The following is a 21,369-nucleotide window of genomic DNA, read 5'->3' as shown; positions in this document are numbered from 1 at the left end:
AATGGTTTATCTGGCTCACAGTTTCAGGGGTTTCTGTGTATGGTGGGTTGGGCCTGTGGCAAGGCAGTACTCCATGTAGCATTTCAGGTGAGGCAAACTTTCACCTCATGGCTAGAAGTCAAAAGAGAAAAAGGGAAAGCTAGGGCCTTACTATACTCTTCCAGGGCATGTCCCCAGTGACCAGCAGCCCTCCCACTAGGCCCCGCCTCTCAAAATCTCTACCCCCTCCCAATAGCACTTAGCTAGGGACTAGCCTTTAAACATACAGGCCTCTGTGGACACTGAGGATCTCAATTGTAGTAAAGATATCTATATATAAGTCATAAGAATAATAATGTGTTGAGCTGGGGATGTGGCTCAAGCCATAGCGCGCTCGCCTGGCATGCGTGCAGCCCGGGTTCGATCCTCAGCACCACATACAAACAAAAGATGTTATGTCCGCTGAAAACTAAAAAATAAATATTTAAAAAATTCTCTCTCTCACTTCTCACTCACTAAAAAAAAAAAAAAAAAAAAAAAATTGTAAGAATAATAATGTGCTGGGTGTGGTGGTACACACCTGTAAACCAGCAGCTCTGGAGGCTGAGGGAGGAGGATCAAAAGTTCAAGGCCAGCCTCAGTAGCTCATCAAGACCCTATGTCAAAATACAAAATAAAAGGTCTAGAGTTATAGCGCAGTGGTGTTAGACCAGGACGCAAGAAAAGACCACTGACTCCAATTAAAATCAAATTAAAGCAAGCTTATTATTTCGACGGGCTGGGCTGCCTCTCCCACCCAAAACCGCAGGAACAAGACAGCAGCCGCAGCTTTCCTGCAGCCCAGCTTTATAGCCCAGAAAGTTACACAAAGTGGGGTTACAGATAACAAAACTCTGAGAAGCATAACACAAATGGTAGTTTACATTTTTGCAGGCCCCGACATCAGAATTTATGAAGGTCATTAGAGCCTCAGAGAGGGTCGTTATCTGGCCAGGGAAGGCCAAGATTTGTGAGGTGTCAGTAAAGTTTTAGAGAGGGCTGCTATCTGATCAGAGAGCCAGGCATGGGTGAGTTCAAGGCACGGGCAGGCATTCCAAGCAGGTTCAGAATTTGCAGTAATTTATAGTAAAGCCGAAAATAGCTTTTCATGGCTTTATGGTGAGATGGCTTCCAATTTTAAAAAAAGATCAGGTTGGGTCTATCAGTGGTAGAGCGCCCTTGGTCAACACCCAGTATGGGTGGGGGAATGATAATTCTAGCACCTACCTACTGCCTGGACTGTTCCCACATCTCCCTCTCATCTGCCATCACCACTCTCCTAAGAGCTGGTCACTCCAATCTCTGCCCACCTTTTTCTCCTTTGCTTAGAACCCCTCCATGAGTGGGTGGTCAAGGTGTAGCCACAAGTCACCTTTCTGGAGGCTCAGGGAAAGTACTGCCTTTCCACTGTGGCCCCCTTGACACCTTTCATAGGTGGGCTGTTGTCCCATGTTGTGGTGATTTGCCAAATGCACTCCAGGCAGGGATCCAGGACCCTCTTGGGCACTGTGTGGGCACTAGTGGGATGTCAGTGCAATAAACCAGCAGAGAATACACAAAAAGATAATGACACTGTCTCAATGTACTGTGACCTTCGCCAAGGGTTGGTTGGAGGGATGGTCAACTTGAACTAGAAATGTTTAGATTAGCCAGGCACTGTGGTGCACATCTATAACCCCAGAAGCTCGGGAGGCTGAGGCAGGAGGATTGAGAGTTCAGAGCCAGCCTCAGCAATTTAGTGAGGCCCTGAGCAACTCAGTGAGACCCTGTCTCTAAAAAAAAAAAAAAAAAAAAAAAAAAAAAAAAAAAAAAGATTTGGGGATGTGGCTCAATGGTAAGTGCCCCTGGATTCAATCCCCAATACCAAACAAAAACAAAAACAAAACAAAGAAATGTTTAGCAGTTTTAAGTCTTGTCCACTCACCATTAGTCAGCCTAAACAACATGAACACTTGCAGATCCACAGCTCTGTCCCTTTGTTTGGCAACACAGTCACTGCCTGGGAGAGCAGTTTTCAGAGAAGAGTGCAGTGGTGGGTTCAGACACAGACGCTCGGGCCTCCTGTGGCCCAGTGAACAAGTGCTCGCTTGGGAACAGGGCCTTCTGGACTTCCAAGCCTAACACACAGGTGGGGAATAATCTGTAGGTGAAACCTGAGGAGAGCTAGTGGGTGATGGATTGCAGAAGCCCTGGCTGTCAAATGCATCCCCATGGATGTAGAATGGGGTAAAATACAGTCTGCTCTCCTGCTGCTTGGAAAGCCGATTTGGGAAACTGAACAAGGCTCTGAAAGGCAGACTGAGAAAAGGGGGCTGGATATATATTTAAAAATTTTAATTATTTATTTAATTTTAATTTATTATTTATTTAGCATTAGGGATTGAACCCAGAGATGCTGTACCACTGAGACACATCCACAGTCTTTTTTATTTTGTCAAAGGGTCTTGCTAAATTGCTGAGACTGGCCTTGAACTTGTGATCCTCCCGTCTCAGCTTCTCTAGTCACTAGGATTACAGGCGCCATCATGCCTGGCATGGAGCTGGATTTCTTTAAGGATGTTCTATGGCCTAATCCTCCAACCCAGTGGTATTTTTGCTGTCATCTGAGACTCTTGGATGGACCCACAACAAAAACTGGAACGGAATCCTTAATTTTCCAGCCTCCATACAGACCTATTTTGATGATGCAGCCAACTGCAGCACAGCCGTATGGGGGGACTACAGTTCTGGCTGGGCTCCAAAGACAGTGGCTCAGGGAAACTTGAAACAAGGGGGAAAGCCCCTTAGGGAGGTGTCTCACTGGGGCCAACAGGAGGCCTCTTTGCAGGTGTGAACTGGTACTGGTCTATGTTCTTCTCCAAGCACCAGGTGGGCTGGTCAACTGGATTTTGGGACCAAGTTGTATGAAAAACAACTCACTGGATCATATGAGGGCATAGCTGGTGACAACTGCTCCTCTTGCCTGCCCGCCCAGGCACCTGGGTACATTCCTGCACTGAAGGGCTGTGTGCATGTGGAGACACCAGTAAGCCAAACATATCAATAGTGTCAGTGCCCTATAAGTCACCAACTTCTGCTGCTGGGTGAAGTGGTGAGCACCTGCAGTCACAGCTACTCAGGAGGCTGAGGGAGGAGGATTGCTCAAGCTTGTGAATTTGAGACCAGTGTGAGCTGCACAGTGAGGCTGTGTCTCAAAAACAAACTTCTAGTTATTTATGATTTTATCTTTTGTGGTGCTGGGAGTTAAACCCAGGGCCTAGTGCATTGCTAGGGAAGCACTCTATCACTGAGCCACGTCCCTAGCCCTTTCTTTACTTGTTATTTTGAGGTAGGGTCTTACAAAATTGAGGCTGGATGGAATTTGCAACTCTTCTGCCTCAGCCTCTGAGTGGCTGGGATCATTGTGTCCGGCTCATACTTACTTCTACAGTCTGTATCAACCTGTATCAAAGGGCCCAGAACTGAAAAGCCTCGGCTCACACCCAGGCACTGCCCTGGCCTTGTCTCTCCTGTCAGTTACATGAGGACAACAGCATTTACCACCTGTGGGTCTTTGGGAGGTTAATTTAGGTGAAATATGGGAAATGCCTGGTACACAGGGCTCAAGCTGGTCTGAATTCTCTGTTGCACTGGGTGTGGTCTGTGATTCCTCCTAGTCTCATCACAGCAGGGTTACAACCACCCTTTTAGGAGGGGCTGATGCTACTATATCTGGCTATAGTTTATTTATTTATTTATTATTTTTGGTTGCCTCAATTTCTGGAAGTTGGTGGAGGTGTAAGATGAAAATAAATAATCCTTTTTTGGGGCTGGGAATGTGGCTCAAACGGTAGCGCGCTCGTCTGGCATGTGTGCGGCCCGGGTTCGATCCTCAGCACCACATACCGACAAAAATGTTGTGTCCGCCAAATACTAAAAAAATAAAATATTAAAAATTCAAAAAAAAATAATAATCCTTTTTTTTTTTTTTTGGCAGTACTGGGAAATTCAACCCAGGGTCTGGCTGTGGGAGCCTATAATCCCTTTTTTATTCAGGCTAATGGTGGTGGGTTCCCAGTACTTGAATCAAAGGAGTTCTGAATGGCACATCCCTGGAGATTTGTAGTTGGGGGCATGAATCTCAAAAGAAGACATAAATAGAGCTCAGTGTCTTAGGAACTGAAGAGATAGAACCTTGTTTCTAGTGAGACAGGACTTCTAGTTAAGGAGCATTAAATGCTCTTGCCATTCAGGGCAGACACTATTGAATCAGTCATTTCCAAAAGCCTCTCCCTTGACACTTCCCACCAGGAGATGGAAAGGGGAACACTGGCCTTCCTAGCCTTGAAAGCCAGCAGAGGGAGCCACCTGACTCAGTCTGGAAAATAAGACACAGCAGGACTGTTACTTGAGCAAATGGCAATGGCGGGGAGTGGTTTAATAACTTTTTTTTTTTTTTTTCAAGACAGGTTGTCAGGAAATTGACCAGGCTTACTTCAAATTGTCCATCCGCCTGCCTCAGCCTCCCAAGTAGCTGGGATTACAGGTGGGTGCTACTATATCTGGCTATAGTTTACTATTTTTCTTTCTAGGTTCCCTCAATTTCTAGAAGTTGGTGGAGGTATAAGATGAATGGGAAAAAATAATCTTTTTTTTTTTTTTCTTTTTAGTACTGGGACATTCAACCCAGGGTCTTGTGCATACTACAAGTGCTATACCACTAAGCCAGCTCTACTAATAGATTTTTTTTTTTTGTACCAGGGATTGAACTCAGGGGCACTTAACCACTGAGTCACATTCCTAGTACTTATGTTTTATTTTACTTTTGGGTACTAAGGATTGAATTCATGGTCACTGAGCCACACATCCTCAGCCCTGTTTTTTTGTATTTTATTTAGAGATAGGGCCTCACTGAGTTGCTTAGCGCCTGTTGCTGAGTCTGGCTTTGGACTTGCAAGCCTCCTGCCTCAATCTCCTGAGTTGCCAGGATTACGGGCGTGTGCCACCACGTCTGGTCAATAATGGATTTTTATTATAAAAATGTCTAAATTTTTTCTTTATAAAAATAAGATTTCAAACATTCCAAAATAACTTATGAGGTAAAAATAATTTGAAAGAAGAGAGTAGGCATCGCTAATGCCTGATGTTCCCTCTCAGAGGCAAGACGTTTTGTTCAACCTGTATTCAACAACACCAACCCAGTTTACAAGGTGCCGGGGGCTTTGCTAGGTCTGGGGATTCAAAGATCCATAAGGCCCAGCTCTTGCTCTCTCAGTTTGGGAGCTCACTGTTGGGAAGACAGACCTAGGAATAGGTAACTCTGACTTAAGTGCAATGACAAAAATAGGCTCAAGGTGTTATGAGGGCACAGTGAGGCCCAGAGAAGGCTTACTGATGGCAAATGACACCTGAGACAGTTGTGCAGTATACCGGGGGGCTCAGCAGAAGGGCATACTGGATGGAGGGGACTGCAAGTGCAAAGGTGTCAAGGTGAGAAGCTGGTGTGGCCAGGGGCAGTGTGGAAAGAGGCCTGCAGGGAGGCAGGGTACCATCTGGAGATCGCCAGTGAGCAGCATGGTCTCCAGCCTGTAGGAGGGCAGTTCACTCTGAGATACATACTTTAGATGGATCTTGGGGGTGGGTGATTTTGGATTTGAAGGCCACAAGGGAGACACTTGTTGCAATGATCCAGGCAGAGGGGAGAGTTCTGATTGCTGGTGTCTGGCATTCTCTGTATACTGGGACATGGGCATTGGTAGAGCCTGGTTTCTCTAGTTCTTGTTCAGACACCTAGCTCTCATTCTTGACCTCTAAAGCATCTGCCCATAAAACTATGCATTTGTTTCTGGAAGCTTTCTGTATTTTCAGAGCAACTTTTTTTGTGTGTGGTACTGAGGATTGAACCTAGGGTGCTCTACCACTGAGCTATGTCCTCAGCCCTTTTTGAGACAGCATCTTGCTAAGTTGCTGACACTACAGGCATGTGCCCTCATTAGGCTCACTCATAGCTTCCTGAGAAAGGTATACAGAGGGTAAACTGTTTTGAGATTTTTTTTTTTTTTTTTGGAGAGAGAGAGACAGAGAGAGAGAGAGAGAGAGAGAATTTTTTATCATGTATTTTTTAGTTTTCGGCAGACACAACATCTTTGTTTGTATGTGGTGCTGAGGATCGAACCCGGGCCGCACGCATGCCAGGCGAGCGCACTACCACTTGAGCCACATCCCCAGCCCCCTGTTTTGAGATCTTGCATGTCCAAAGATGTCTTTACTTCTGCCCCTATACTTGAATGATATTTTGCATGGGTCTAGTTATAGGCTGGCAGAAAAATTTCCTCAGAATTTGGAAAAACCATTTTTCTGTTCTTTTGCATCCAATAATTTTTTTCTTTTCTTTCTTTTTTTTTTTTTTTTTTGGTGGCATCCTAGAATGAACCCAGGTGAACCCAGGGGTGCTTTACCACTGAACATTCCTAGCCCTTTTTACTTTTTGGTACCGGGGATTGAAGGGGCACTCAACCACTGAGCCACATCCCCAGACCTTTTTTGCATTTTATTTAGAGACAGAGTCTGAGTTGCTTGGTGCCTCACTTTTGCTGAGGCTGGGTTTGAACTAAAAAATCTCCTGCCTCAGCCTCCTAAGCCTCTGGGGTTACAGTTGTGCATCATGCCACTTCGGATTCTTAAGTGAACAGAAACAAAGAGACCAGGTCTGAGTTTATATTCTAGGTTGAGTTGTGGTTTTGGAGGTGTTGAAGTCTGAAGCTTTTTATATGATTTGTCCTCCCTATGGATGCTCACAGGATGGTCTTTGATCTGAGACTACTAAATTTCATGATAGTGTGCCTTGGGATGGATTTTTTTTTTTTTTTTTTGGTGGGTGGACTTATTCAGAGGCTTGTCAGCTTAGGTCATTCTTTTATTTTTAAAAATTCTAATTAGCTATATACGACAGCAGAATGCATTACAATTCATATTATACATACAGAGCACAATTTTTTATATCTTTGGTTGTATACTAAGTATGTGTGTGTTGTGTGTGTGTGTGTGTATATATATATATATATATATATACACATACACACACATTTCATATTTTTTTAAGTTGTAGATGGACACAATATCTTTATTTATTATTATTTTTTAAAAATTTTTTAATATTTATTTTTTTAGTTTTCGGCGGACACAACATCTTTGTATGTGGTGCTGAGGATCAAACCCAGGTCGCATGCATGCCAGGCAAGCACACCACCACTTGAGCCACATCCCCAGCCCCTATTTATTTTTTAATGTGGTGCTGAGGATTGAACCCCGTGCCTCATGCACCCGAGGCAAGTGCTCAAACATTGAGCTACAACCCCAGCCCCTACAAAGTATATCCACCCAATTTGTGTCTTCATACATTTACTTAGGGTAATGATATCCATCTCATTCCACTTTTTTGTTTTTTTGTGGTGCTAGGGATTAGAACCCAGGGCCTTATGCATGCAAGGCAAGCACTCTACCAACTGAGCAATATTCCCTCATTCCACTATCATTTTTAACCCCATGCGCACTCCCTTCCCCTCTCATCCCCTGCCCTATCTAGAATTTCTTTATTCCTCCCATGATCTCCCTCCCAATCCCTTTATGAATCAGCCTCCTTATATCAGAGAAAACATTCATTTAGTTTTTTGGGATTGGCTAACTTCACTTAGCATTATCTTCTCCAAGGCCATCCATTAGCCTGCAAATGCCATGATTTTATTCTCTTTTATTGCTGAGTAATATTCCATTGTGTATATATGCCACATTTTCTTTATCCATTCATCTACTGAAGGGCATCTAGGTCGGTTCCAGTTTAGCTATTGTGAATTGTGCTGCTAAAAACATTGATGTGGCTGTGTCCCTGTAGTATGCTGTTTTTAAGTCCTTTGGGTATAGACCTAGGAGTGGGATAGTTGGGTCAAATGGTGGTTCTATTCCCAGCTTTCCAAGGAATCTCCTTACTGCTTTTCATATTGGCTGCACCAATTTGCAGTCCCACCACAATGTATGAGTATGCTCTTTCCCCCACATCCTCGCTGACACTTATTGTTGTGTTCTTAATAGCTGCCATTCTGAATGGAGTGAGATGAAATCTTAGTTTTGACTTGATTTGCATTTCTCTAATTGCTAGAAATGTTCAACATTTTTTCATATATTTGTTGATTGATTGCATATCATCTTCTTTGAGGTGTCTGTTCAGTTCCTTGGTCCATTTATTGATTGGGCTATTTGTTTTTTTGGTGTTTAGCTTTTTGAGTTCTTTATATACCCTAGAGATTAGTGCTCTATCTGATGTGCGAGTGGTAAAAATTTGCTCCTGAGATGTAGGCTCTCTACTCACCTCATTGATTGATTGTTTTGCTGAGAAGAAGCTTTTTAGTTTCAATCTGGGATGGATCTGTTTTGATCCTTTTTGCTGGGTATTTGGGTGTGCTCACTTTGTAAACCAATATGCCTCAGTTCCGGGAATTTTTCTTAAATACTTTGTGGATGACTCCCTTCTCCAGGGTTTGGATCCTGAACCTCTTAGGATGATTCTCCATTTCCCTATTTTTCTTTACTTCTGTGATTTGAGATCTCCTCAATAATTTTCTTTTCCAACCCTTCTCTTTATTTCTGCTCTCATGTTTTTAATATTGAAGAGGTTTATTTTCTGAAGTTTATTATGAGGATGTGTGTTGTTGCTTCATGGATGCAGTATCTACTTAATCTATTAGCACTTGTTTTAAAATTTCATATTCTTGTAAAGTCCATTAAGAGTTGGGTTTTGTGTTTGATGTATAAAACCACGTTCAGAGGCTTTTCTCAGATGCAGGAAAACCACTGGAGGTCTGCTTATGATCAGGATGGGGTCTGGTTGGAGGTGTGGCTCAGGACTACCAGATGGCTCACCTGGCAGGTGTGAGGTCCTGGGTTCTATCTCTAGCACCACACATGGCTCGGAAGACTTTTAGACTTTGGGATTCAATTTACAGTAATCTGCATAGGCAATTTGTTAAATAACTTATGCCTATTTCTTGGGAAAGATCAGATGATTCAGAAAATAATCTTCTACAATTTCAGGTTGGTGAGTAAAAGTTTGGGTGCCACAGCGGTAGGAGACCAGTGAGGAGAAAAGGCTGGGGATCCCAGCATTCAGTAATCACATGCCCACTTAATCCCCATTTTCAAAAGACTATTCATGTCTTAATTTGGCCTAGATATTAAATAAAGATGTGGCTTCCTGAACAGAAATTCTTTGTTTTGCTTTTTTGGAGAATGAGCCTTCAGATTCTGCTAGGATAGAACAATCTAGGAAACTATATTCACAAGGATGTAGAATAAACATAAAGAAGGGTTGCTGGATTAGAGTGCATACATTTTAGATTTTTATTAGTTATTGCCAAATTATCCTCTATTAAGCATGTACCAATTTGCACCACCAGATGCAATATGAGAGTATTTCTTTCTTCATACCTTGTAAACAGTTACCAGTTTTTAAAAATATTTTGTTATTTTAATTTACATTTTTGTTGAGATTAAGCATCTTTTCATGGCTGAGAGACTTTTTTTTTTTTTCCTCTTGTGTGTTCAGATTCTTTGCCAATTAGATCCTAGTCTTTTATTGATACCTACAGAACTTTATTCTTTTTCCATTTTGTTGTTGGTTGAGACAAGCTCTCACTATGTTGCCTAAGCTGGCCTGGAACTCCTGGGGTCAAGTGATCCTCCTGCCTCAGCTTCCCTAGTAGCTAGGGATTACAGGCCTGCACACCATGCCCAGTTTAAAAACCTTTCTGAATGTGATTAAATTTCTTCTGTTAGCCAGCATGTTACGTGCATGCTTGTAATCCCAGAGGATCGGGAGGCAGAGGCAGGAGGATTTCAAGTTTAAAGCCAGCCTCAGCATTTTTCTTGAGTGGGGGAGGGAGGAGAGAGAGAGAGGGAGAGAATTTTAATATTTATTTTTTAGTTTTCGGCGGACATAACTTCTTCGTTTGTATGTGTTGCTGAGGATCGAACCCGGGCCGCACGCATGCCAGGCGAGTGTGCTACCGCTTGAGCCACATCCCCAGCCCCAGCCTCAGCAATTTATCGAAGCATTTAGCAATTCAACAAGACCCTGTCTCTAAATAAAACATGGGGATGTGGCTAAGTGATCGAGTGCCCCTGAGTTCAATCCCCAGTACCAAAAAAATAAAAAAATAAAAAAAAATAAAGGGGGCTCAGTAGTTGAGCACCCCTGGGTTCAATCCTCAATACCAAAACCAAAACCAAAACAACAACAAAATTCTTCTTTAGGCTGGGGATGTAGCTTAGTAGTAGAGCACTTGCCTAGCACATTTGAGGACTTGGGTTAAATCCCCAGCACCAAAACCTAAAAACAACAATTAAAAAAAAAAACAAAAAAACTAGCTTTTAAGTTTTGTGTCATACTCAGAAGAACTGCAAGTTCCAGGCCAGCCTGGACAATTCATAAAGAGGGAAAAGGGTTGGGAATGTGGCTCACTGGTAAAGTACCTCTGGGTTCCATCCCCACTACTGGGGGCAGTGGGGAAGTCTTCCCTCATTACTTCCATTACTGGAAATTGAATTTAGAGTCTTTCTTATTCTAGGCAAGTGCTCTTCCACTGAAGTACAGTCCTTTTTTAAATTTCGAGACAGGGTCTTCCTAAATTGCTGAGGCTGGCTTTGAACTTGTGATCCTCCTGCCTCAGCCTCTTGAGTCGATGGGATTACAGGATGCATGTCCAACTGCATTTCTTTTTTTTAATATTTATTTATTTATTAGTTATTGGCGGACACAACATCTTTGTTTGTATGTGGTGCTGAGGATCGAACCTGGGCCGCACGCATGCCAGGTGAGCGCGCTACCGCTTGAGCCACATCCCCAGCCCCAACTGCATTTCTTTAATCATCAGAAACACTAAGCATCTTGGAGTGGGAAGTTCTTTCTAGGCATGACAGGAAACCAGAAGTCATAAGCAAAGTCTATTGTGCAGTTACTGAATGCAACTATTGTGAGTTTTCTGCTCTGATCCTTTGCCTATTTACTTTCCAGTGGGTTAGTTTTCCTGATTAAGGGTTTTTATTATTAGAGATGTTTTTCTCTTGCCATGCATATTAAAAATATCTTTCCAAGTTTGTTGTTTTTTCAAATGTGTTTTTTTGTTTTGTTTTGTTTGCTATGGGAGATATTAAATAAAGATGTGGCTCCTGAGCTAGGGCTATGTATAGAAAATCCTTTCCCATTTAAGACTAGAAATGTATTTATTTGACTACTTTCTTGACTTCTGTGGTTAATTTTTATTTTTTTATTTTTTAAGAGAGAGGTGAGAGACAGAGGGGGGGGGGAGAGGGAGATAGAGAATTTTTTAATATTTATTTTTTAGTTTTTGGCAGACACAACATCTTTGTTTGTATGTGGTGCTGAGGATCGAACCCGGGCCGCACGCATGCCAGGCGAGCCCGCTACCGCTTGAGCCACATCCCCAGCCCCTGTGGTTAATTTTTATATTTATTTATTTATTTATTTTAAAAAAAAATTATTTTTTTTATTGGTTGTTCACAACATTACAAAGCTCTTGACATATCATATTTCATACATTAGATTGAAGTGGGTTATGAACTCCCAATTTTACCCCAAATGCAGATTGCAGAATCACGTCGGTTACACATCCACAATTTTACATAATGCCCAATTAGTAATTGTTGTATTCTGCTATCTTTCCTATCCCCTACTATCCCCCCTCCCCTCCCCTCCCATCTTCTTTCTCTACCCCATCTACTGTAATTCATTTCTCTCCTTGTTTATTTCCCCATTCCCCTCACAACCTCTTATATGTAATTTTGTATAGCAATGAGGGTCTCCCTTCATTTCCATGCAATTTCCCTTTTCTCTCCCTTTCCCTTCCATCTCATGTCTCTGTTTAATGTTAATCTTTTCTTCCTGCTCTTCCTCCCTGCTCTGTTCATAGTTGCTCTCATTATATCAAAGGAGACATTTGGTATTTGTTTTTTAGGGATTGACTAGCTTCACTAAGCATAATCTGCTCAAGTGCCATCCATTTCCCTGCAAATTCTATGATTTTGTCATTTTTTATTGCTGCACAGTACTCCATTGTGTATAGATGCCACATCTTTTTTATCCATTCATCTATTGAAGGGCATCTGGGTTGGTTCCACAGTCTAGCTATTGTGAATTGTGCTGCTATGAACATCGATGTGGCAGTATCCCTGTAGCATGCTCTTTTAAGGTCTTCAGGGAATAGTCCGAGAAGGGCAATAGCAGGGTCAAATGGTGTTTCAATTCCCAGCTTTCCCAGGAATCTCCAAACTGCTTTCCAAATTGGCCTCACCAATTTGCAGTCCCACCAGCAATGTACAAGAGTACCCTTTTCTCCACATCCTCGCCAGCACTTGTTGTTGTTTGACTTCATAATGGCTGCCAATCTTACTGGAGTGAGATGGTATCTTAGGGTGGTTTTGATTTGCATTTCTCTGACTGCTAGAGATGGTGAGCATTTTTTCATGTACTTGTTGATTGATTGTATATCCTCCTCTGAGAAGTGTCTGTTCAGGTCCTTGGCCCATTTGTTGATTGGGTTATTTGTTATCTTATTGTCTAATTTTTTGATTTCTTTGTATACTCTGGATATTAGGGCTCTATCTGAAGTGTGAAGAGTAAAAATTTGTTCCCAGGATGTAGGCTCCCTATTTACCTTTCTTATTGTTTGTCTTGCTGAGAAAAAACTTTTTAGTTTAAGTAAGTCCCATTAATTGATTCTTGTTATTAACTCTTGTGCTATGGGTGTCCTATTAAGGAATTTGGAGCCCGACCCCACAATATGTAGATCGGAGCCAACTTTTTCTTCTATCAGACACAGAGTCTCTGATTTGATATCAAGCTCCTTGATCCATTTTGAGTTAACTTTTGTGCATGGCGAGAGAAAGGGATTCAGTTTCATTTTGTTGCATATGGATTTCCAATTTTCCCAACACCATTTGTTGAAGATACTATCCTTCCTCCATTGCATGCTTTTAGCCCCTTTATCAAATATAAGATAGTTATAACTTTGTGGATTAGTCTCTGTGTCCACTATTCTATACCATTGGTCCACCCGCCTGTTTTGGTACCAGTCCCATGCTGTTTTTGTCACTATTGCTCTGTAATATAGTTAGAAATCTGGAATCGCTATACTGCCTGATTCACACTTCCTGCTTAGAATTGCTTTTGCTATTCTGGGTCTTTTATTTTTCCATATGAATTTCATGATTGCTTTATCTATTTCTACAAGAAATGCTGTTGGGATTTTGATTGGCATTGCATTAAACCTATAGAGAACTTTTGGTAATATTGCCATCTTGATTATGTTAGTTCTGCCTATCCATGAACAGGGTATATTTTTCCATCTTCTAAGATCTTCTTCTAATTCTCTCTTTAGGGTTCTGTAGTTTTCATTGTATAAATCTTTCACCTCTTTTGTTAGGTTGATTCCCAAGTATTTTATTTTTTTGTAGGATATTGTGAATGGAGTGTTTTTCCTCATTTCTGTTTAAGAAGTTTTGTCGCTGATATACAGAAATGCCTTTGATTTATGCGTGTTGATTTTATATCCTGCCACTTTGCTGAATTCACTTATTAGTTCTAGTAGTTTCTTTGTAGACCCTTTTGGGTCTTCTAGGTATAGAATCATGTCATCTGCAAATAGTGATAATTTAAGTTCTTCTTTTCCTATTTTTATGCCTTTAATTTCTTTCATCTGTCTAATTGCTCTGGCCAGTGTTTCGAGAACTATATTGAATAGAAGTGATGATAGAGGGCATCCTTGTCTTGTTCCAGATTTTAGAGGGAATGCCTTTAACTTTTGTCCATTCAGAATGATGCTAGCCTGAGGCTTAGCATAGATAGCTTTTACAATGTCAAGGTAAGTTCCTGTTATCCCTAGTTTTACTAATGTTTTGAACATAAAGGGATGCTGTACTTTGTCGAATGCTTTCTCTGCGTCTATTGAGATGATCATATGGTTCTTATCTTTAAGTCTATTGATGTGGTGAATAACATTTATTGATTTCCGTATATTGAACCATCCTTGCATCCCAGGGATGAATCCTACTTGATCATGGTGCACAATTTTTTTGATGTGTTTTTGTATTCGATTCGCCAGAATTTTATTGAGGATTTTTGCATCTAGGTTCATTAGAGATATTGGTCTGTAGTTTTCTTTCTTTGAGGTGTCTTTGTCTGGTTTCGGAATCAGGGTGATGTTGGCCTCATAGAATGAATTTGGAAGAGCTCCCTCTTTTTCTATTTCCTGAAGTAACTTGAAAAGTATTGGTATTAATTCTTCTAATTTTTATATTTAAATTTCTGAATCATCTGGAGTTTATTTTCGAATGAGGGATGCAGAAATCTATATTTTATTATAAATGATTATTCGGTTGTTCCAATACCTTTTATTGAATTAATCCTGCCATTTCCAGCATATATTCATTTTCACTGGGTCTAATTCTAAACAATTCCACTGACCTGTTTTAATCAAAGAGGTTTTATAAAATGAACTTGCCACTGGTATTACAGGCACATGCCACCATACCTGGTCTTTTTTTCCCCTGTATGTTTTTTAACTGAGGCATTACAATTATACACAATGTTACATATTCATACATGAACACAATATATTAATATAATTTGGTCAACATCATTTTCTAGTATTTCTTCTTCACATTTCTCCTTCACTTCCAACACATCTTTTTTTTGGTCCACAATCAAAACTTTATTAAAAAGCACCAAAATAGGAGACTTGTACACCTTATAAAATCAAACATATTACATTATCTTGGTAAAAAAAACTGGAATTACTGAACTTATAAGGCTTCTGTGAGAAAACACAAATTCTGGAACTTGCATAGATCATTAGCATTGCTTTCTTCTAAATAAACAACATTCTGTGAGTCTGGTCTTTCCTCCTGTAGGCTGGCACAACACTGGGACTGTGGGTGCATGCCAGCACCCATGGCCTTTTTTTTTTTTTTTTTTTTTTGGTATTAGGGTTTGAACTCAGGGACACTCAACCACTGAGCCATATCCCCAGCCCTCTTTTGAAATTTATTTAGAGACAGGGTCTCTCTGAGTTGCTTAACGCCTCACCATTGCTGAGGCTGGTTTTGAACTTGTGATCCTCCTGCCTCAGCCCCCTGAGCTGCTGGGAATTACAGGCATTTGCTACCGCGCCTGGCTCCAGATTCCAAAACCTTTAAAACCATAATCAATATCCAGCTGGTAATTTTGCTGTTAGAACCTCTCTAGCTAATTCAGTATTCTTCCCTACTAAACTGAAATGTGACGTAAATCAAGATGTTTTTCCATAGACAGAATAGTGTTTTGTTTTTGTTTGCTGTGGGAAAATGCAAAGAGCTGGACTAAGGAACTAAGTGAACAGTGTTCATGGGAAATATTGACTCTAAGATAAATCCATACAATAAAAAGGGGGCTGGACCCCCTCAGGGTAGATGCTGAGCTATCTGAAAGGTCAAGTAATGTGACCCTAAGACATGTTATCTAGGGGACAAGATAAAAGGGATGAAAGCATGAAGGAGCATGTTTTCATGTATGTGACATGTAACAACCATCTGTAGCTAACAATCCAGGTCGATGAGACAGTAGTGTAATAAATGTATTAATAGGAGGTACTGATAGTTTGAGAATGTTTTTCAAAGGTGGCAAGGCACTCTTCTGGCTGTTATGCACCGATGGCAGGCCCAATCCACTCATAAATTGCTGAATAAAAAGCCAGGACTCCTGTTTTCCAAGAATTTAGGACATCTTGGGGAGGTGGATGTCACTCATGTAACATGAGTGTGAGAAAATGAGGTGATGCAACTTAGAGTTGGGGTGTCAGGGAAAACCTCCTGAGAAGACAGCTTTCTAAACCCGAGGGATGGACAAGCACAGTAAAGAGCCCAAGCACTGGAGTTTCTTGGAGTTAGGTCTCCAAGGATGAGCAGCATTCTGTCCCCTCTGATGGACAGAGAATCTCAATCATGCACAGACACAAAAGCCCAGGTGTGACATGAGAAACAATGTAGTGCAGCTAACCAAGAGAGGATGTGGAAAGGGAAATTCCAGGGAGAGAAAGAAGGGGGTAGACAAAATATGAGGAAGAGGGATATACGAGGGGAGGGATTATTACTCTAAAGGAAAAAATTAAAACTCTGAGTTATATTGGGTAGAGAATAGAAGGATTCTCTAAGAATCTTTAAGAGAATATCCTTGACTCCATCCCAGAGTAAACTCCTCCCCTGCCTTTTTTTTGGGTACTAGGAATTCAATTTAGTACAACTCAGGGGCACTCAACCACTGAGCCACATCCCCAGCCCTATTTTGTATTTTTATTTAGAGACAGTATTTCACTGAGTTGCTTAGTGCCGAGGCTGGCTTTGAATTTGAAATCCTCCTGTCTTAGCCTCCAGAGCCGCTGAGATTACAGGCGTGCACCACAGTGCCCAGTCCAGAGTAGACCCTTTTAATGTTATAAAATAATCAGAATATTGGAATATTATATTGTAGGAATTACTGTTTTTGTTTTCCCAAACAGTAACTTCTACAATGAAAAAAAATTTTAAAAAGAATCTCTTTGGGATGCTGGGGATTGATTATACTGCGCAAATGCTCTGTCACTGAGCTACTCACCCTTACAATGAATTATAAATTAACAAAGCCCTCAAGTACAACTTTTCAGCAACCTATTGCTAGAAGTCACTCTTATCATTGGTCACTTCTCAGCAGCCAACAATTGATGAGGCTCTCCAGAGAGTAACTGAGAGTACTTTTAATTATATGAGTAATGGGGCTGGGGATGTGGCTCAAGCGGTAGCGCGCTCGCCTGGCATGCGTGCGGCCCGGGTTCGATCCTCAGCACCACGTACCAACAAAGATGTTGTGTCCGCCGAGAACTAAATAAATAATAAATAAATATTAAAAAAAAAAATTATATGAGTAAATTTTTTTCTTTCATACAGCAAGCATCAGTTTTCCATTTGTGTACACTACTAGGTATTAAACCTATGGGTACTTTGCCGATGAGCCACATTCCCAGGCCCTTTTTTTTAAAAAAAAAATATTTATTTATTTATTTAGTTCTCGGCGGACACAACATCTTTGTTTGTATGTGGTGCTGAGGATCGAACCCGGGCTGCCCGCATGCCAGACGAGCGCGCTACCTCGCCTGAGCCACATCCCCAGCCCTCCCAGGCCCTTTTTGAGAAAGGGTCCTCCTAAGTTCCTTAGGGCCTTGCTAAATTGCCAAGGCTGGCTTTGCACTTGCAATCCTGCTGCTTCAACCTCCTACAGGGGTCTGCCACCACACCTGGCACATATAAGTTGCCTACTGAGACTACAATTCTGTGGTTTTTAGCATATTCAGAATTGTGCAACTACCACCCCCAAAAGAAACCCAGCAATCATGTCACTTCTCCATCATCCCAGGGGAACCACTATTTTCTGCCTTTACACTTCTACCATGACTGAATAATATTCCACTGTATTGATGTGCCTCATTTGTTTACCCACTCATCAGTTGATGGACATTTTGTCTGTTTCCACTTTGGGGCTATTATTATTTGATGGTGCTGTGAACATGCTACAAGGTTTTTTTTGTATGGACACATTTCAATTTCTCTTGGATAACACACCTAGGAGTCTTACTGTTGGGTCATACGGTAACTATGTTTAAACTTTTGAGGAACTCCAGGATTTTTTCCCAAGGTGGCTGTACTGTTTTTCACTCCCACCAGCTATATATGAATACATAAAGGGTGTATGATACCTTGGGGATGGGACTTAAGTGTAAACACATAACTCATTTGTTTCATATACACCTCATATATATCCTGAAGCAAATTTATGTAATATTTTTAGTGCACTTATTTTTTTGGGGGGGGGGCGGGGGGGTACCAGGGATTGAACTCAAGGGCACTCAACTACTAAGCCACATCCCCAGCCCTATTTTGTATTTTATTTAGAGTCAGGGTCTTGCCATTTAGTACCTTGCTTTTTCTGAGGCTGACTTTGAACTCACAATCCTCCTGTCTTAGCCTCCTGAGCTGCTGGAATTACAGGTGGGCACCACTGCACCAGGCCTAGTGTACTTGTTATTTTTGCTGTGACTCATCACATTAAGTTAAAGTGTGGAATTTTCCACTTAGAGTGTCAGAAGGTACTCAGAGTTTTGGATTTTTGAATTTCTAATTAGGATGCTCCACTGCCATTAAGGGTTGCATCGACTTAATAAAGATCATAGAATTTATTTATTTATTTTTTTTGTGGTGCTAGGGATTAAACCCAGGGCCTAGTGTATGTGAGGCAAGCACTCTACCAACTGAGCTATATCCTCAGCCCGAAGTTCAATTTTTATTTAAAAACATCATAATAGGAGCTCCAGTGGCGCAATCGGTTAGTGCGCGGTACTTATAAAAACATCATAATAATTCCAATGGTGTGTTAGGCTTTATTTATTTTTAGTGGTACTGGGGATTGAACCCAGGTATGCTTTCTCCAGCTCTCCCCCTTCTTAAATTTTGAGACAGAGCTCATTAAGTTGCAGAGGCTGGCCTTGAACTTGAGATACTCCTGCCTCAGTCTCCCAAGTAGCTGGCTTAATAGGTGTGTGCCACTATGCCTGGCTGGTGTGTAACTTTTAATATATGCAATGATGAAGTATAAAGTAGAAGTGTTGTATTAAGGACAGTATAGTATGTGATGTTTTCCAAATTTTGTTTTCAAGCAAGGAAGTGTACTGAGTCATGTTGTAATAAGAGAATAAGCCTGGTCAACTAGATAAATCTGAGAGATTGGTTGCTTCACATGGCTGAGTCAGTGAAGATTTCAAATGCGGCTCCTAAGGACACTTAGCTGTGTCTGTCTCTGTAAGGTCACTACAGCCCAAACATTACCCTCAAAGTTTTAAATATATTTTTAAGGAACTGGGTTGTAGCTCAGTAGTAAAGTGCCTGTTTGAGACACTGGATTCAATTCTCAGCATCACATATAAATAAATAAAATAAAGGTCCATCAAAAAAAAATTTAAGTATCTTAATGCATAATTAATCTCTGAATCTGAATGACAGTGATAAATATAGCCTAAAGTGAGTAACTCTCCTTTTTCCCTCATCCTCTTGGTCTCCTTCCTTCCTCCCTTCTCTCCCTCTTTCTTTTTCTTGTACTGGCGATTGAACCAAGGGCATTTTACTACTGAGCCCTAGTAAACCCCACTTTTAAGTTGTAGTTGGACACAATACCTTATTTATTTATTTATTCTTATGTGGTACTGAGGATCCAACCCAGTGCCTCACAAGTGCAAGGCAAGGCTCTACCACTGAGCCACAATCTCAGCCCCAAACTACTGCCCTCTTTAGTAATTTCAGATAGGGTCTGGCTAAATTGTCCAGGCTAGCATCAAATTTGCAATATTTCTGCCTTCCTCCCTGAGTAACTGGGATTACAGGCCTGCACCGCAGCGCCAGGCAAATTTTTACTATTTTGCGCTGTGTTGGCAGGCTGGCTTCCAAATCCTCCCCCTCAGCCTTGGAGTAGCTGGGACTACAGGCGCACAGCACCGTGTCCTCCTCCTCTCACTTTTTTGGTATCCCCTGGATAAGACCTGAATTTTCAGTAATAGTTTTTACCTGGTGTGACAAGTGTTTTTTCCCCTTGAATTCTATGAGGGCGTTTACTCCTCAAGATTTATTATTTTAGTGCAACATGCCAAGAAACCTAAGTACAAAACGGTGGTGGTTTAACCTTACCTGAGCGTGAGCCTGTCCTTGCCTATCTGTAGTATACACAAATAACTATGCTCACGGGGTCTCGTAGCAAACGGTGCCAGATTCCACTGGAGCCTTTTGGACAAAGTCAATTACTGCCGGGAGCGGTGGCGCAGGTAATCCCAGCCATTCCAGAGACTGAACCAGGAGAACGCCCGAGTTCGAGGCCAACCTCACAATTTAGACCGTCTTAAAAAATAGAAAAGTCTCAGTGGCAAAGCGCCGCTGGGTTAAATTCTTTGTAACCCCCCAGAACGTTTAATTTTATTGAGGTCTTAATTAGCTATTGAACAAGTGAGTGCAGCACAGATTCGGCGTCAGGTTGCTGAGCGCCGCCCAGCGCGCCGCTGCGCCAGACACCTGGCGGAGAAGCCCGCGGGAGTCCGTGGTGACAGCACGACCCACTCCTCCCGGTCAGCGACGCCAGCTGTAGATGGGACTGGACATGTGCGCTGCCGGCACCGGGGCCGTACTTTCTCCCCACCCCCCTTAAAGGGAAGCGTAAAACTCCATCCTACCGTACCTTCTCGGCGACCGACTCCCGGCAGCGCGGGGCGGCCGCCCTCAGCGCTCGGCCTGGACTGCAGCCGAGGCCTAAGAGCCCGAGGGAACCACACGCGCGGAACCCTCCGACAGGGCTGGCGCAGCGGCAGGCCGCAACTAGTTCTCCGAACCCCGCCGCCCACCGCGGGAGTGCGAGCTACCCGGAGCCGGCCCCACCTGAACTGTAGCGAGCCGCGCCCGAGGAAGGGGAGGAGCCTGCGGCGCCCCGGCAGTCCAGGTAAGCACGCGTGCGCAGTCCGGCCGTAAACAAGCCCGCCCCTTCCACTCGTCACGCCTTCCCAAGGCAGGCTCGCTGGTGGGCGGGGCCGGGAGAAAGGGGCGGGGGGGAAAGAGCGAGCGCCGGGGACGGCGCCTGCGCGGTGGGCGTGATCCGGGCACTTAGGGCAGGATGAACGCTGCTTTCCAAGATGGCGACGGAGGGAGGAGGGAAGGAGATGAACGAGATTAAGACCCAATTCACCACCCGGGAAGGTCTGTACAAGCTGCTACCACACTCGGAGTACAGCCGGCCCAACCGGGTGCCCTTCAACTCGCAGGGATCCAACCCTGTCCGCGTCTCCTTCGTCAACCTCAACGACCAGTCTGGCAACGGCGACCGCCTCTGCTTCAATGTGGGCCGGGAGCTCTACTTCTATATCTACAAGGGGGTCCGCAAGGTACCGACCCGGGCGTCGCCGGGGTCCGCCAGTCGCGGAGGCAGCGGCCGAGGGCAGGGCGGTGACAGCAGGGCAGGGCAGCGGGGGGCGGCGGCCGCCCTTACTTTTGAGTGGGCCGGGAACTCTGCCGGGGTACTCCGAGGGACACTGCGCCGGGCGAGCGGGTGGCGGCCGGCTGTGGCGGCGGGCCGCGGCGTGTGGGGCTCCGGCCGGCAGGCCCCGGGAGCGGCCGGCCGCCTGCCCCGGCAGGTCTGCCGGGCTCCGGAGCGGCCAGGTGAGGGCCTGCGAGTCCCCGGAAGAGGGTGGCCGTCTGGGCTGTCTGGGG

At 43.1% G+C, this 21,369-nt stretch overlaps 1 protein-coding gene across 5 annotated transcripts in view; it reads left to right on the top strand.

Annotated features, from left to right (window-relative positions):
- Nucleotides 1-20,776: 20,776 nt before the first annotated feature.
- Nucleotides 20,777-21,369, top strand: part of Wdr20 (WD repeat domain 20) — a 74,945-nt gene continuing 74,352 nt past the window's right edge. For all 5 annotated transcript variants that reach the window (XM_026413781.2, XM_026413778.2, XM_026413776.2 and 2 more), the window contains exon 1: nt 20,777-21,044. In XM_026413781.2, coding sequence (XP_026269566.1) covers nt 20,796-21,044 — 249 coding nt within the window. In that variant the 5' untranslated portion in view covers nt 20,777-20,795. The remainder of the gene's footprint in view (nt 21,045-21,369) is intronic.

This window comes from Urocitellus parryii, chromosome 6 (genome assembly GCF_045843805.1).
Source record: "Urocitellus parryii isolate mUroPar1 chromosome 6, mUroPar1.hap1, whole genome shotgun sequence".
NCBI lineage: Eukaryota > Metazoa > Chordata > Mammalia > Rodentia > Sciuridae > Urocitellus > Urocitellus parryii.
This window is presented reverse-complemented; position numbering and strand designations above follow the sequence as displayed.